Source organism: Sinocyclocheilus rhinocerous, unplaced genomic scaffold, assembly GCF_001515625.1.
Source record: "Sinocyclocheilus rhinocerous isolate Xijiao unplaced genomic scaffold, SAMN03320098_v1.1 scaffold387, whole genome shotgun sequence".
In the NCBI taxonomy this organism is placed as follows: domain Eukaryota; kingdom Metazoa; phylum Chordata; class Actinopteri; order Cypriniformes; family Cyprinidae; genus Sinocyclocheilus; species Sinocyclocheilus rhinocerous.
The window spans coordinates 222,442-237,122 of NW_015651557.1; the positions used below are offsets into that span (position 1 = coordinate 222,442).

At 36.4% G+C, this 14,681-nt stretch overlaps 1 protein-coding gene and 1 pseudogene across 1 annotated transcript in view; both read left to right on the forward strand.

Annotated features, from left to right (window-relative positions):
* The window catches only part of LOC107713169 (FUN14 domain-containing protein 2-like), a 6,186-nt gene extending 2,140 nt beyond the window's left edge, over nucleotides 1–4,046 (forward strand). Inside the window, exons 2-5 of the mRNA XM_016518601.1 lie at nucleotides 1,003–1,150; nucleotides 1,231–1,306; nucleotides 1,397–1,525; nucleotides 3,877–4,046. Of these exons, the coding sequence (XP_016374087.1) occupies nucleotides 1,003–1,150; nucleotides 1,231–1,306; nucleotides 1,397–1,525; nucleotides 3,877–3,954 (431 nt within the window). The 3' untranslated portion in view covers nucleotides 3,955–4,046. The remainder of the gene's footprint in view (nucleotides 1–1,002; nucleotides 1,151–1,230; nucleotides 1,307–1,396; nucleotides 1,526–3,876) is intronic.
* A 5,502-nt stretch (nucleotides 4,047–9,548) lies between these two features.
* On the forward strand, nucleotides 9,549–11,235 carry LOC107713122 (lys-63-specific deubiquitinase BRCC36-like; annotated as a pseudogene).
* Nucleotides 11,236–14,681: the final 3,446 nt, after the last annotated feature.

Here is a 14,681-nt window from a genome sequence, read left to right on the forward strand (position 1 = left end):
CAATCCTATAGACTCCCCATGTTAAAATGCCTAACTTTACAGCAGAAAAAAACATGTTTACAGCCTGGTTCAAAAGATGATTTTGGTTTATATAGCTAATTTTGCCCTTCATGACAACTGTGAGGGGGGTGAATTTTTTTATAACTCATCCGTTTAAATTATATTAAGCCTTAAAGTTCTGCATAATTAAAGGCGTGGCCACTTGAGTGACAGGTGGATTGCCGCTGCTGTCACCAGCGTCGAGCTAGGTGGGCGTGGTTTCAGCAACCAGCTCCCGCCTTTTTGCCCATTTTCGATTATCCGGGAGTGCGTCGTGGTGACGCGCTGCCAAGATGGCGACGGCCGGCTCCGCCTACTTTAGGCTTCAAAAACGTTCTTCGGAAAACTACGGGTGACGTCACGGACACTACGTCCATGTTTTTATACAGTCTATGATCTTAACCAGGAACATACTCTGAGTTGAATGAACTTACTCCCGGATGCGTTTTTGGAACTACATACCTTGAGTAAGTAAGGTTAGGGTTTAGCTAACGGTAAGTTAACCGTGCTTTCTGGAATACACCCCAGGTATGACTCAATGACACACATGCAATATGAAAACTTGAATTTGTTTTTAATTTCTGTTTTAAAATTGTGATATTTTTATTTAGGCATAAATTTAAAAAATTTAGCATAATGAAGAAAAAAAAGTCTCATTAAAATAAACTAAGAAATTAAATTATTTTTTAATTAAATTAAATAAAAAAAATGTAATTAAAAAAGTAAATAATATAATTTATAAAAATAAATAAATATAAATACAATAAATAAATAATATTTATTTAAAGAACATTTGTGCTCAAAATCAAAGAGAGGCAAGAAGAAATTGAGCTTTTCTTTATTGTGGTCTCATTTGTCACCCTTTTGTAGCCTTATCTGGAATACTGAAACTTGTGGTTTGTAAGTAAGTCAGGATTAATTTAAATATATTATAAAAAAATGAATATTACTGTGTTCTGACAGACACCGAAACCTTTGATGTGATAGAACTGGCAGAGCATGTCAAGAAACAACGGTGGTGGAACAAAATGTTTGGCAAAAATAACTCTGGACCCGCTGCTGAGAAGTACTCCGTTGCAACACAGTTGGCCATTGGAGGAGTGAGCGGATGGTAGGTCATTATGAATATTGATGCATATCAAAACACTGAGTAGAGTATAAGTAAACAGCTTGCTCTTGTGTTTCTATTAGGTGTGCAGGGTACTTGTTTCAGAAAGTTGGGAAGCTGGCAGCATCGGCTGTAGGCGGCGGCTTCTTTTTGCTCCAGGTAAACTGTAAAAGCCAAGTGCTCATCGTGATTGTCATGTTGAGAGTGTATATTACTTATGATTGTAAGCAATCTCCGATGCACTTTCAGATTGCTCATCACACAGGCTACATTAAAGTAGACTGGAAAAGAGTTGAGCAAGATGTGAACAAGGCAAAGAAGCAGCTGAAGCTGAATTCAGACAAGCCTCCTAAAGAAGCGAGAACTAAATTTAATGAGGTGAGAAAATACTGTTGGAATTTGTATTTGCATTTATGTAATTGTAATCAGTTTTTTCTCATGTGCTTCAAAACACACACTCATTGTAAACCACTATCACGATATATCATGGTATTGTAGTTGATATCAAATTGTGTATATTTGCTTACTCATGGTATTGAGAAAGAGAATGCAAACGAATGCAGAATATTGAATGCACTTCTTTTGTCCCCTCGACTGCCAGTCAGACTCTCAACAAGCACCACACACACACACGCACGCACGCACACGCACGCACGCACGCACACACACGTGCACGCACGCACGCACGCACGCACGCACACACACACACACACACGCACGCACGCACACGCACGCACGCACGCACACACACGTGCACGCACGCACGCACGCACACACACACACACGCACTGAAGAAAATGTCAGAGAGGCTGATGCGAGGCAACTTTAGATACCCCCAAAATACACAGATATTCATTTGAACTTTGTGTCTTGATATCAGTTCTTAAATCCCAAGTCTAATTTTTTAGACTGTGCCTTTTTACCTGAGTAAAGCTTCCAGTAATCCAATCCAATAATCGTAAAAAGCATTGGTGCTTCTGATAAGAAACTCTATGTTACATGTACCTAGGGCTGTGCAATATATCGAAATTATCGAAATATCGCAAATGTACATATCACAATATGCATATCGCTACGGCTTGCAGTATTTGGGGCCATGAACAAAAGACAAAGAGAAAATCACTCACTGCTCTTACCTAAATAACTTTTGTAGCTTAAATAAGAATCAGTGCATATTGAATTCAAAGAGTAAATACTAAGCAGTGTTTTATTTTTCCTTTTTATTATTCAGTTCCTAAACTCATGTTAAAATGATTACACTAATGTTAAAATGACATTTTTATGTAATGCTCGAGTAAAACACATACCGTAAATACACATACATGCTTTCTTCTCACAAAAAGTGAAACCATAAGTGAAAGTTATATTAGAATCAGAAACATAATGAGCTTTATTCACCACTTAAGTGTGCGCAAACACAAGGAATTTGTTGTGGTTTTACAGGAACTCTTGGTACATACATACTAATAACCATATATATATGACACAAGATAGTTATAGAAGTTCACAGAACTGACTCAGCAACAGCTGAGTAAAACTGTTTCATCTGAGCATGTGGCCCTTTAAGCATCATCGTATCGCATATCGAATATCGCATTATTTAATGAGTTATCGCATATCGCATTTTTCTTCAATATCGCACAGCCCTACATGTACCTCAGAAAAGTTGTCCAATGTTTATAGTTGGTTAATTAGCTAAAACACTAAAGAGGAGCTTATTTACTTAAACTGTTAATTATTTATTTACTTATGTCTTCAGTCATGATAAGTTTCTGAAGAATAATTTGTGTGCAGTTAGGCTATACAGCGTTTTTATTTGAGTGTGAATATACTGTTTATACATATGAATAATAAGTAGCAGTTAAATATAAGTATAAAATGCATATAATAAGTTTGGGGTATTATATTCATAATTGTAATTTTAGTATTACATTAATGCACCAAACAATAGGGTTCCCTGTATAGCTTACAGCATTAGTTGATTTTTTTCCCACTAAGAAATTTTTATATGTAACTGAAGTATTTACAAATGAATCAAATCAGATCCGATCCATTTGTGTGATACCATACACCGTGAGATGGTTACCCTAAAAATCTCATACTGTTAAAACCCTAATCTAAGGAAAAACATTCAGGTCATATTAAACCTTTTTTTCTTTTTGCCCCCACAACGGCATCAATGAGAATTTGGGTGAAATGTTGCTAATTGGCATGACAACAACATCAGAATGGTCCACAAATTAGTCATCTTTTTCTCTAAGAAAAATACTATTTCTTTCTTTCTTTGTTCTCTTGATTTTGGGGAGAATATGAGGTTTGACTAGATTGACCCAGACATTATTTGCCAAACATTTCATCTGATATTTGTAAAGCTGCAGTCACACTAGACCAGGGGTGCCCAAACTCGGTCCTAGAGGGCCGGTGTCCTGCAGAGTTTAGGACTTTATGCACATGAGAAGTCACACTTTTAAAAACACATAGTTAACATATAATACACCCAGCATTATATTGCACTTTGGTCACGTCTTTACGTCATATGAATTTGCTGGTCAGAGTTCATCACCATAAATACATTTTGGAGCACAGTGAAATTTGCACAAACTTCGCAGGAGATTCCTGTCTTCACATGTGTATGAATGGACGTCACTGGATTGAAGAGCGTGTCGTTGATTTAAAGCAGGGACCGTGCCCTTGTGTTGAATTCATTGAAATGTTTTCTCTCCACGTAGGTGCAAGTGTTTGTCAAGAAGAACATTGTTCTCACTGGAGGTTTCGCTGGTGGATTTCTGCTTGGTCTGGCTTCATAGGATCTCTTATCGTCATCAAACATCAGATTACAGCTTTTGTGTGATATTGCAGCTTGTATTTAACTTAGATCAACATTAGATTGTTAGGATGTGATCATAAGGAAACTTTTTAGTTTTTTTTTCATTGTGCGTTGCTTTAGTTTGTACTTAAAGCCCCTGTTACATTTTTCTTTATTTGAACACTTTGCTGTATTATCTTGGTACAAACTATTTTTTGACACATGACTTGATAAGCTTGTTTAAACATGTAAATAGTTAAAACATTTGAAATGGGCCCTTATCCAAACATGGTGACTAAGTGCATTTAATTGTTCAAACTCGATGTTCAGACTTTTTGTAATGAATCTGGACATTACTTCAAAGACCAAGGGGTCAATAAAAGTTGTAATTTTAATTAATAATGACAGAAATCTTCAAAGTAAATAGACAATCAGGTTTTAAACAATTCTGGTTTGTCTTTTCGTCTTTGTTGTATTGATATTCACGAAATACATTTCATCTATTTTCCTAAATTACAGCTAATGCTCAGCACTTCATGATATAATATTCCACCTATATTAAAGCAGCACTATGTAACTTTTGGCGCTCTAGCGGTTAATAAACAGAACTGCACACATCCCGCGGAAGAACATTCCAACCGGAGCTACTTCTCTAAGTTTATGTCTCTGGCGATTCACGCAGGTATGTGTTACTCCGCAGCGGTGACGACCCGACCAGCCTACAATAGTCCAAATATACGTACTTATTAGAAGTGTACCGTAGTGATTCGGAATAAGACAAAAACGCGGTTTGGAAGATTAATTCATGATGTACTCGCTCATTATATATACATTTAGCAAATTTTGAACACAGAAAAAGTTACATAGTGCTGCTTTAAGTCCAGTTAGTATTCCAGATGTTGAATTCATAACAATATTCTCACTAAACTGTGAATAAATAGTGAGAGCCAGAGACAGTTTGATTGTAAGAATGAAGAGACAAGTGGAGGATGACTGTGATCAGTCCATACAATGATATAGTCTTTGAAGAATATGTATTCTATATGTCCATGAACGTCTCCTCTGATCTCTTGCAGCACATATACATGCGTTCTGCTTCGCTTTCTATTAAAGGATTGTCTTTGCGTCTGTAGATTTGTGTTCCTTGGCGAATCCAGAGCAGCAGACAGAGTTTTCTTCTTCACAACACTTCCTCATGGCTTGAATCACATCCTCACAAAGGCTTTCAATGTATTTGTTGGCTGTTAAAAATACAAAAGTCATAAAATGGTCAAACTGCTTCTAGCCTGTAGTCTTCATGCAAAACAAGGTTAAACTAACATTGAGATCATAAAGCTACCTTGCAAACATCTCTGTATGGCACATGCCTGTTTTTGACAAGGATCTTTCTGTGGCATCTTATTTTAAGATACGTACATCCAAGCTGCAGCTTCGAGGAGAAATTAATTCCAGTTGAATCTGTCACTTTTTTGTAAACACAGCGACGTCACCGGCGTGCAGCTGACTGTGCAACTCCAAATTTCTTCCGGTTAGAAAACACTAATCTTCAACATGCTTGACATTAACCATTGTTTTTAAATTTGATATATTTTTAGTTTACAACGGGGGGGAAAAAATACTGTTTTATAAGAGAAGTCACCGACAGATAGGATTCAGGATCAGAGCCGCAAAAGTTGGTATCTCCCAGTAATAAGACCAGCTCCGGTCACACGATGTGAAATAGTGATCTCGATTTACGTTGAGGGAACGACACTCCTTTTTGTGGCTTTTTAAGCTTATATGCTTTATTGTCAGCGAAATAAACAGCACAACATATCACAACTGCAGGACGTTTCACATTCGGTACAGTGGCTCTGTGTTGCTCTCTAGTGCAGGAGATGCGCTACAGCATCATTAACACATAACAGCATTCTTTAATGAACATAAAAGTTATCGGTCATAATAGTAACCTCCTGAGACCCTGTGACCTCATATGAGGACATTATATTTTGGTGTATTTCTCTGAGTCTGGATCTAACGAGGACATAGCATAACTTGTGAATGAAATATCATTTAAAAAAAAAAAAAATTTATACATTTTTTTAATGCTCTAAACAATGTAAAGACATGAAAAAAACTATTTTTTTCCTAAAAATATTTTCTCGTGTCTTAAGAGGTTAATAACAACAACAACGATAAACTGTAAGAATAGCCTACACAAATAAAGAGGAAAAGACAAAAAGAAAGTAAATGAGCGTATACATGTATAGGATGATCGCCTATTGAGAGAGAGAGAGAGAGAGATAGAAAAGCAAACAAAACAAACAAATAAAAAACTTCTGTACCAGTTTTGCCTACATACGATTCAGGAAGATGAGTTTTATGTAATATTTATATATTTTTTAGGAGCTGGTTTGTTGGCTACATTAAGTGTAGCCTATAATTTTAAAGTATTTCACTCTAAATCAATTCCTAATTTACAGTGTTTTTTTTCAATTGCTAACATGCATTTACCAATACTCAAAGTACTTTTTCTAAACTCTTAACACAGCAACACACCTACATCACACAATTAGCCAAATAGTTAATTTTCTGGCCAAAACCACATTTTGTTAAATAAATACAAACTCTGAATACCTTTTTCTACATATACTAACTCTATCAAAACACAGCAAACCCGATTCAAAATCTAGTAATTCAGTCAAAACATTACCACTAGTTTCTATCCAACAGAAACATATAGTCAATCATAGCTCAGTGACTGTCAAAATACTAACAGCTGATGGCTTTACAAAAACTGCATTACTTGTCATGTTTCAGTTCTACCTGCATATAATAGATAATATAAAAATCTATTGTGTGTGCGTTTTTTTTTTGTAATTTAGCCCTCAGTTTACCTTCAACTGAAACCCATTTTACATTTTTAAGTGTTGCTTGTGTTCATTCTTAGCCACATACTATCTAAAAGTGAATGAGTCATTACTTTATAGAATGTACAATAGAAATAAATAGGGTCCCCTATAAAGCTGATGCCAGTGATCAACAAAAATTCCAACATGCATGACCTTTAGTTACTTTGCAAACTTGTTTCTGTCACAGAATAAAAAAGCAAAAACGGTAATTGTGACCTTTTTATCTCACAATTCATACTTCTGTTCTTGGAATTTTGAGTTTAGTAATTTTGAGTCAGAATTGTGAGATAAAAAAGTCACAGTTAGCCTTTAATCTTTATATTCCGTGGCAGAAAAAAGCTTTCATAGGTTCCACATGTGTAAGGGGAAAAACAAACAAACAAACAATCCTAAAAATGCACATTCTTCCTCCTCTCCCCTACTTCTTCTGATCCAACTATTCCTCTCCCTCTGCCAGACATTATTATTATTTCTCTCTTTCTGATTCTTTGTGTTGTTCTGCATCCACAAAACCAATCAATAGAGGTCTTTTTGACGTTTATGTTGATGTAATGGAAAGAGCTTCAACACCTGACCATTCCTCCAACTGAGACTGGAATCAGCTTTTCTAAACATTTCAGTCATCTGTTACTATTTTATATAGAGAGATTTTTCCCCACAATACTTTTAAGCTGATGTTGTTGCAGAAATAGAAGTTTTATACTATATTTAAGGTTTGGAACATTAGGACTTCATTTCTGACATGCTGTGTTTAAGCATTTGTAAATAAGACTAAAAAAGATCCATGATTTTGGTCTTGGGTAAGCTTGCATGAAAAGAAAATTGACTGCATATTGTGTGAAAACAACACAAATTTTTTTAAGGTTATGGCCACAACGAGATTGGCCAAAGGGATGTTAGCAATTAAAAAAAAACTGTAAATTCTCAAAATGGTTATTCCATTAGTCTTTACTAGTGTTTATCTAAAATCGCAGACTATATGAGTCAAAGGTGATCCAGTGACCTTCAGTAACAGTTGATTCTGGAAGCCTGGACAAAAATATTTCAAACCTAAGAGACTTTGGGCATGTGATGTCATTGCTGTTTTCATGGTTATTAATGTTTGTTCATATAATGCAAGGTTTCCCAAACATATTTGTCAGTCAAACCCCTTTGACATGAAATATTTATTTGAAATTCTGTAATTAAAAATTTGAAAGTCGCTTTGGATAAAAAAAGCATCTGCTAAATGACTAAATGTAAATATTTAAGGAAGTTAACAGTTTAATGATTTAACCGCACATTCACACGTTTACAGTTCGATGTCGAACATAGCAGCACTATGTAACTTTTTCTGTGTTCAAAATTTGCAAAATGTATATAATGAGCGAGTACATCATGAATTAATCTTCCAAACCGCGTTTTTGTCTTATTCCGAATCACTCCGGTACGCTTCTAATAAGTACTTATATTTGGACTAGTGTAGGCTGGTTGGGTCGTCACCGCTGCGGAGTAACACATAACTGCGTGAATCGCCATAGACATAAACTTAGAGAAGTAGCCAAAATTTACATAGTGCTGCTTTAAAGTTTTCGTCAGAAGTAGCTCCGGTTGGAATGTTCTTCCGCGGGATGTGTGCAGTTCTGTTTATTAACCGCTAGAGCGCCAAAAGTTACATAGTGCTGCTTTAATGGCAGTGTTGCCAAGTCCGCGGTTTTCCCGCGGAATTGGGCTACTTTAACACTGTTGCCGCAGGGTTGAAGCGACCCCAATAACATGATATTTAGCCCCTAAAATGCGAATTTTACCAGGGGAACCCTTCCAAAAACCGTGTGTTTTATCCCCCAGAACGCAATTTTTATTGGGGGACCCCCTCGAAACACTATTGGGCTAGTTTTGGGCTAGTATTGGGTAGCGTTTTGTTTTGTTGTGAAAACCTGGCAACCCTGCTTAATGGTCACATTGACATACAGATGAAGTTCCAAGTGTTTAAATTGATTTTACATTTTTATGATATAATTAATTATTCGTTTTTTATTAACTCACACTGCAGTTCTTAGCCTACATTAAGCCCAGTTTTGGAAACCCTGGTTTAATGTAATGTTTAATGCATTTTATGATGTTTATACATACAAATCGTTCTCTTTGCTTTTTATATCAATATGGTATGTTTAATAGTAAAACTAAAACAGTTAACTAAAACGCAATCTAAAAAGTAGCCAGAATACATGACCTAAAATGCGTAACCTGGATTATATTACAAACTACAGTTTTCAAGTACAATGATCAACTACAATTTGTACTCAACTACAATCGACCCATCTCTGTCTGTATTGTAAAAAGTTCTATACACTGACCTTCTTGGTATGTCAGAATGGAATAGTTATTTGAAAGACCTATCTGTAACTGGATTTGAATGGCAAGTTATTGTGATATTTTACTAGTGAATTAAGAATTGCACTTTTTACTAGCCGAAATTCAAATTTTGATATGAAGTATTTGATTTCTGTGAGTGATTCCATTTTTGATATCAAGAATTTGTGTTTTTTGCTGGTGATATCAAGAATTACCATTATGTAACTAGTCAATGTTCCATTCCTGAAATCAAGAATTATCATTTTAACTGGTCAAGTCGACTTGCCATATACAACAAAACATATCCCTTCCCGGTCACCGTAAACCAAATGCTTGCCATGTAATCCCGCCCCCTCCTGTTTCCTGTCGGAAGGAATTGAATGTAGCGCATGCGCTTTGCTGATGTGGAAGTGCTTTACAGTGATAAACAAGCGAACAAATCAGAGAAAAAAGCGAGAAAACGCATACTGTTAGACTGCACTTCATATAATGGCAGTGAGCGCTGTACATTTAGAGTCAGACGCATTTCTAGTCTGTATGAATCACGCTCTGAGCACGGAGAAAGAGGAAGTAATGGGGCTCTGCATCGGCGAGGTTTGAATTACTTGTGTTTGTGATGTGTGGTTTTGTATAACTGCGCGTGGACGACAACAGCTGTGCTTATGAAACTCTGTAAATGACCAACAGGTGGACACAAACCGCATCGTGCACATTCATTCTGTCATAATTCTGCGTCGATCAGACAAGAGGAAAGACAGAGTGGAGATTTCACCAGAGCAGCTGTCAGCAGCGTCCACCGAAGCAGAGATATCCTTTGACATACTCTCTCTTACATATAATATATGCATTATTATTTATATAACCTTTTTACGGTTATTCATGGGCCTGCTTTTATTATCTCGTTTTTCTTCATTCTGCAACACAAACCTTGTCGTAAAAACCTGGTTCTATAGCAGTAGCATGCTTTTGGATAAGTACCACGGTAATACCACGGTATTTCTTAGGCTGAAGAACCATGTAACTACAGTAATCTTTCAGCACCACGGCATGCGTCAAACACTGCCACTGATTTGTTTTGAAATGTATAATGTTCTGGGTAACCGTTTCAATAATGGCTTCCGATACCAAAAATTGCTATAATATTTAATACTTTTTCAGCAGAAATGTAATTTTGAAACGTAGCTAGGACATCGGTAAAATAATCCATAGAAAACGTATCCGTAAAAAATTACGGTTGAACCACTGATGTCACATGGATTATTTTAACGATCTCCTTGCTACGTTTCTGGACCTTGATCGTGGTAGTTACCTTGCTGTCTATGGGAGGGTCAGAGAGCTCTCAGAATCAATCAAAAATATCATAATTTGTGTTCCGAAGATGAACGAAGGTCTTACGGGTTTGAAACAACATGAGGGTGAGTAATTAATGACAATCATATGACCCCTTTAATATATTATTTCTATGTTTTTTTTCTGTATAGTGTGGGACTAACCTTGTTTATTTCACAAATGTGAAGCGTGTAACATTTAGAACCATTTTTACAGTTGTGCTTTTGTAATTTGCATGTATGTGTGCTTCTCAGTGTTCACTAAAAACCTGTGCAGTCAGATGTCGGCCATTAGCGGCCCGCTGCTGCAGTGGCTGGAAGATCGACTGGAACAGAACAAACAAAGTATCATCAAACTCCAGAAAGAGAAAGAGCAACTGACACAAGAACTGGCTTCATTATAAGGAGAATAGTTCCTTTTTTTTTTTGTTGTGAAGTTCTTAAGTTTTTGCACTGAAAGCACTGTTTTTTCTGCCCTACTGCCACATTTTGATCAGGAATTACTGGGAGGGCAAAGACAGGATGTCTGTAATTTAACATTTTGTCACCTCAGCACATTCTCAGTGCTTATATATATATATATATATATATGTGTATGTATATGTGTTTGTGTATTACATGCTGGTATCTTTGTTGTAGTAGTAGTATGTATACTCACGGAATATTCTTAAAAAGGTTGTTGGTTGTTTTTTTTTCTCTTAAGGATTTGATTTTGATGGTTCTGTAAACGTGACAGTGATGGTCACAAATATGAATATTTTTGCTGGTAGTTTGCAAGAACTGAAACTGAGTTGAGGGTTGTTTTAACTGTAGTCCTGTCCAACACTGTTGTGTTTAGCAGATTTTTTACAAGTTAAGCCACACTGGTGCTGACTAATCTTGCCTTACTGTATTAATGTAAAACTAATTGCATAGCATCTCTATGTGTGGCTATAAAATATGAATCCAACTGAAAACCCAGTAGTCACATGGTGTTTTATTTGTTGTCACTAGGTGGCACAGGTGTCCTTGCTGAACTGCAGACAGTTTTATTGAACAGACAGACCTTAGTCTCTTTAGATGTGAAACTGGTCAAGCAGAGCGGACTGAATACGCTTACCTAGAGGTGTATAAAAATATAATTATACATAATGAATTATGATCTTTAATATTTGTTGTATTTACTGTTGTATAAAAGCAGTAAGTCACTCAAGGCAACAGATATGAGTGCAGTTGAGTTTCTTCATGATATTTATTGTTGGAAAATGAGCTGTGTTTTGATGCGATCAGTCTGAAGCGATCTCACATTGCTCTTGTGGTGACAGTGGTTTATGGAAATGGCCCAATGCAGTGTCATGCTCACATACTCTTGACAATATTTTTACAGCACTTCTGTCCTCGAGAAATGAAATCTCACGCACTGAACCAGGTCTCTAGACATTGTCCAACATATGGAAGTGCAAATTCTCATATAGAGTAAATATCCTTTATTTTATCCAATATTGCTACGTACAGTGGACCGTAAAGTAATACCATTTTGTATCAAGGCGAGGTCTAACACTCCACTAAAATAGAATGGCTTGTGTGTGTGTCTAAAAGCACTTATCCTGGGATTGGAAGCAAGCAGATAATATTAAAGATGTGCTCTGAGACTGATGGAGCGAGCAAAGACGTCTCTCCCTCCTTGCGCATCAACACACTGGTTATTACTCCTGGCAGAACACTGTCATTTATTTAGTGTGAAGGCAAGTTGACTGTAAACCCGAAGCCTCTATAAATCTGAAATGGTTGCTGGGGGAAGGGGTTCTGTCTGTCTGTGTGTAGGAAGTGAGTTTATGAGTGTGTGTTTGGAGGGCATTGTGTTTGATGAGATGCCTAAGGGACCTTGGGCCCCTGGATATATTTATGGCAGAGGGGCCAATGAGGTAGTGGACAATGACGTCCCAGAGGCTGACAGTGTTTAATTAACACCTCCAAAATAGGCAGGACAGAGCTCATACGGTTTCACCAGCCCACCAAATAGGCTGGTGGTTTGGATCTTGTGGTCTAGACATATGAGATCTGACTCGCTCCTTTTTTAAAGCGGCTGTGCTTAATGTATTGTATGTTAAAATACATTTTCCTATTCTAGATCAATATGCAGAGACAACCATAAGTAGGATGACTTTCTGAAAAGTGTAAACATATTAAATGTGCTGACTGAAGTGGTTGCTATCAAAAGTCTGAAATGAGGAGTTTTAGGTGGCTATTTTGGGAATCAGTTTTTTTTTTTGAGTAGTGGTGTTTAAATTCTAAAGTAATTCCCTACAATTGTTTATTAGTTTATACCCACAGTCAGTGCACATTGATTCGAGTACACTCACTAAAGCACTGTTACTTGAAATCCAACATGGACAGGACTAATGAGCTGGAAGAGAGAGTGCATGAGAGAATGAGTGAGAGATGCAGTTTAAAATGTTTTAAAATGTATTTCGAGCTGGCTGTAGTTTTTTACCATTTGCATGACTAATACTTGATTAAAAATATTTAAAATATAGAGTGATAATATAGATGAATTTAAAAATTAAGTGAAATTATATGGATAATAAATTGCTTAATGTCATTTTTCTTCAACAACTGGTTTGCTGAGGTTGCATCGTTAAGTCACAATATTGTAAGGAATTGATTATAACTTATAAGGGGAACTACCATGCACTATATAGAGAATAGTGAACAAGTGAAGGATTTCAGACACAGAATTTTGGCTGAGCCTAAGCCACTGCTTCTCAAAATTATCCTGAGACCCCTTAACACTGCACAAATTTGGATGTCTCCCTCATTGCACACACTAGATTCAACTCTGAGTAAAACTCCAAAAGAAAGCATATTGAAGCCAATCAACACAAAATTCAAATAAATGAAAAAAATAAAAAGTTTATAAATACTATATTTTGCATTTGTTGAATTATTATTTTTTATTTTCTCAAAAATGTACAATTAAAAGGTATTTTAAACTGTGTACAGGTAGAAGGATAGCAGTTAGACAGTTCTAAGTTTTGTTAACTGACCAGCCAACATATCTGCCAGGTATTTTGGTCCAGGGCCATTATGGGATTTATATAAAATTTAAAAGTATTTTAAAATGGATTCTGAATAAAACTGTAAGCCAGTGTAATAACCTAAGGACTGGTGTGATATGTTCAGTTTTCCTGGTTTTGGTCAGAAGCTTGGCTGAAGCGTTTTTTATTAGCTGCAACTTGACTTTTTGGGAAGACAAGTAAGAAGTCCATTGCAGGAATCCATTCAGCTGGTAATGAATGCATGAATAAGCTTCTCTAGGTCTTGCTTGGATACAAAGAATCCGGATATGTTTTTTTTTAGATGGTAATAGGCTGATTTAGTAATTGCTTTGATGTGGTTTCTTAAGATCAGAATCCAGAATGACACCAAGTTTTCTGACGTCATGTTTACTTTTTAGAGCCCTGGAGTCAATATGCATTCACCTTTGGTATTTCATCCTTATTGCCAAATACAATGACCTCTGTTTTGTCTTTATTTAACTGAAGAAAGTTTTGGCACATCTAGCTGTTTATTTCATTTAGGCACTGGCACAGGCAGTCTATGGGACTGAAGTAATTTGGTGATAGAGAAAGGTAGATTTGAGTGTCATCTGCATAGCTGTGATAAGCAATGTTGTTTTGAATTATGTAGCCTAGTGGGAGCATATACAAATTAAACAGTAGAGGCGCAAGGATTGAGCCTTGTGAAACTCAATGTTTCATGGCAGTCCAGTTAAATTCGTAATTCCCTATGCTCACAGAGTAGCCTCTGCCTTCTAAATATAATCTGTACAGTCCTATCCACTTTTTCCAGCCTGTTGAGGAGTATGTTCTGTTCAACAGTATCAAATACAGCAATTAGATCAAATAATACCAATGTTGAAACTGATCGAAAGCAACCTTCTCTATTACCTTGCCAATTAAGGGGGGATTTGTGATAAGTCTATAGTTCAAAACGAAGTTATCCAGGTTGTTGTTCTTTAGAAGATGCCTAAAAACTCATTTTTTTAAAGACCTTGGAAAAATGCCAGAATTAAGTGAGGAATTTACTATCTCTAGTAGGTCAGATCCCAGACAACTAAACACACTTTTAAAGTGCCCCTATTATGGATTTTTGAAAATGACCGTTCATGCAGTGTGTAACACAGCTCTAAGTGA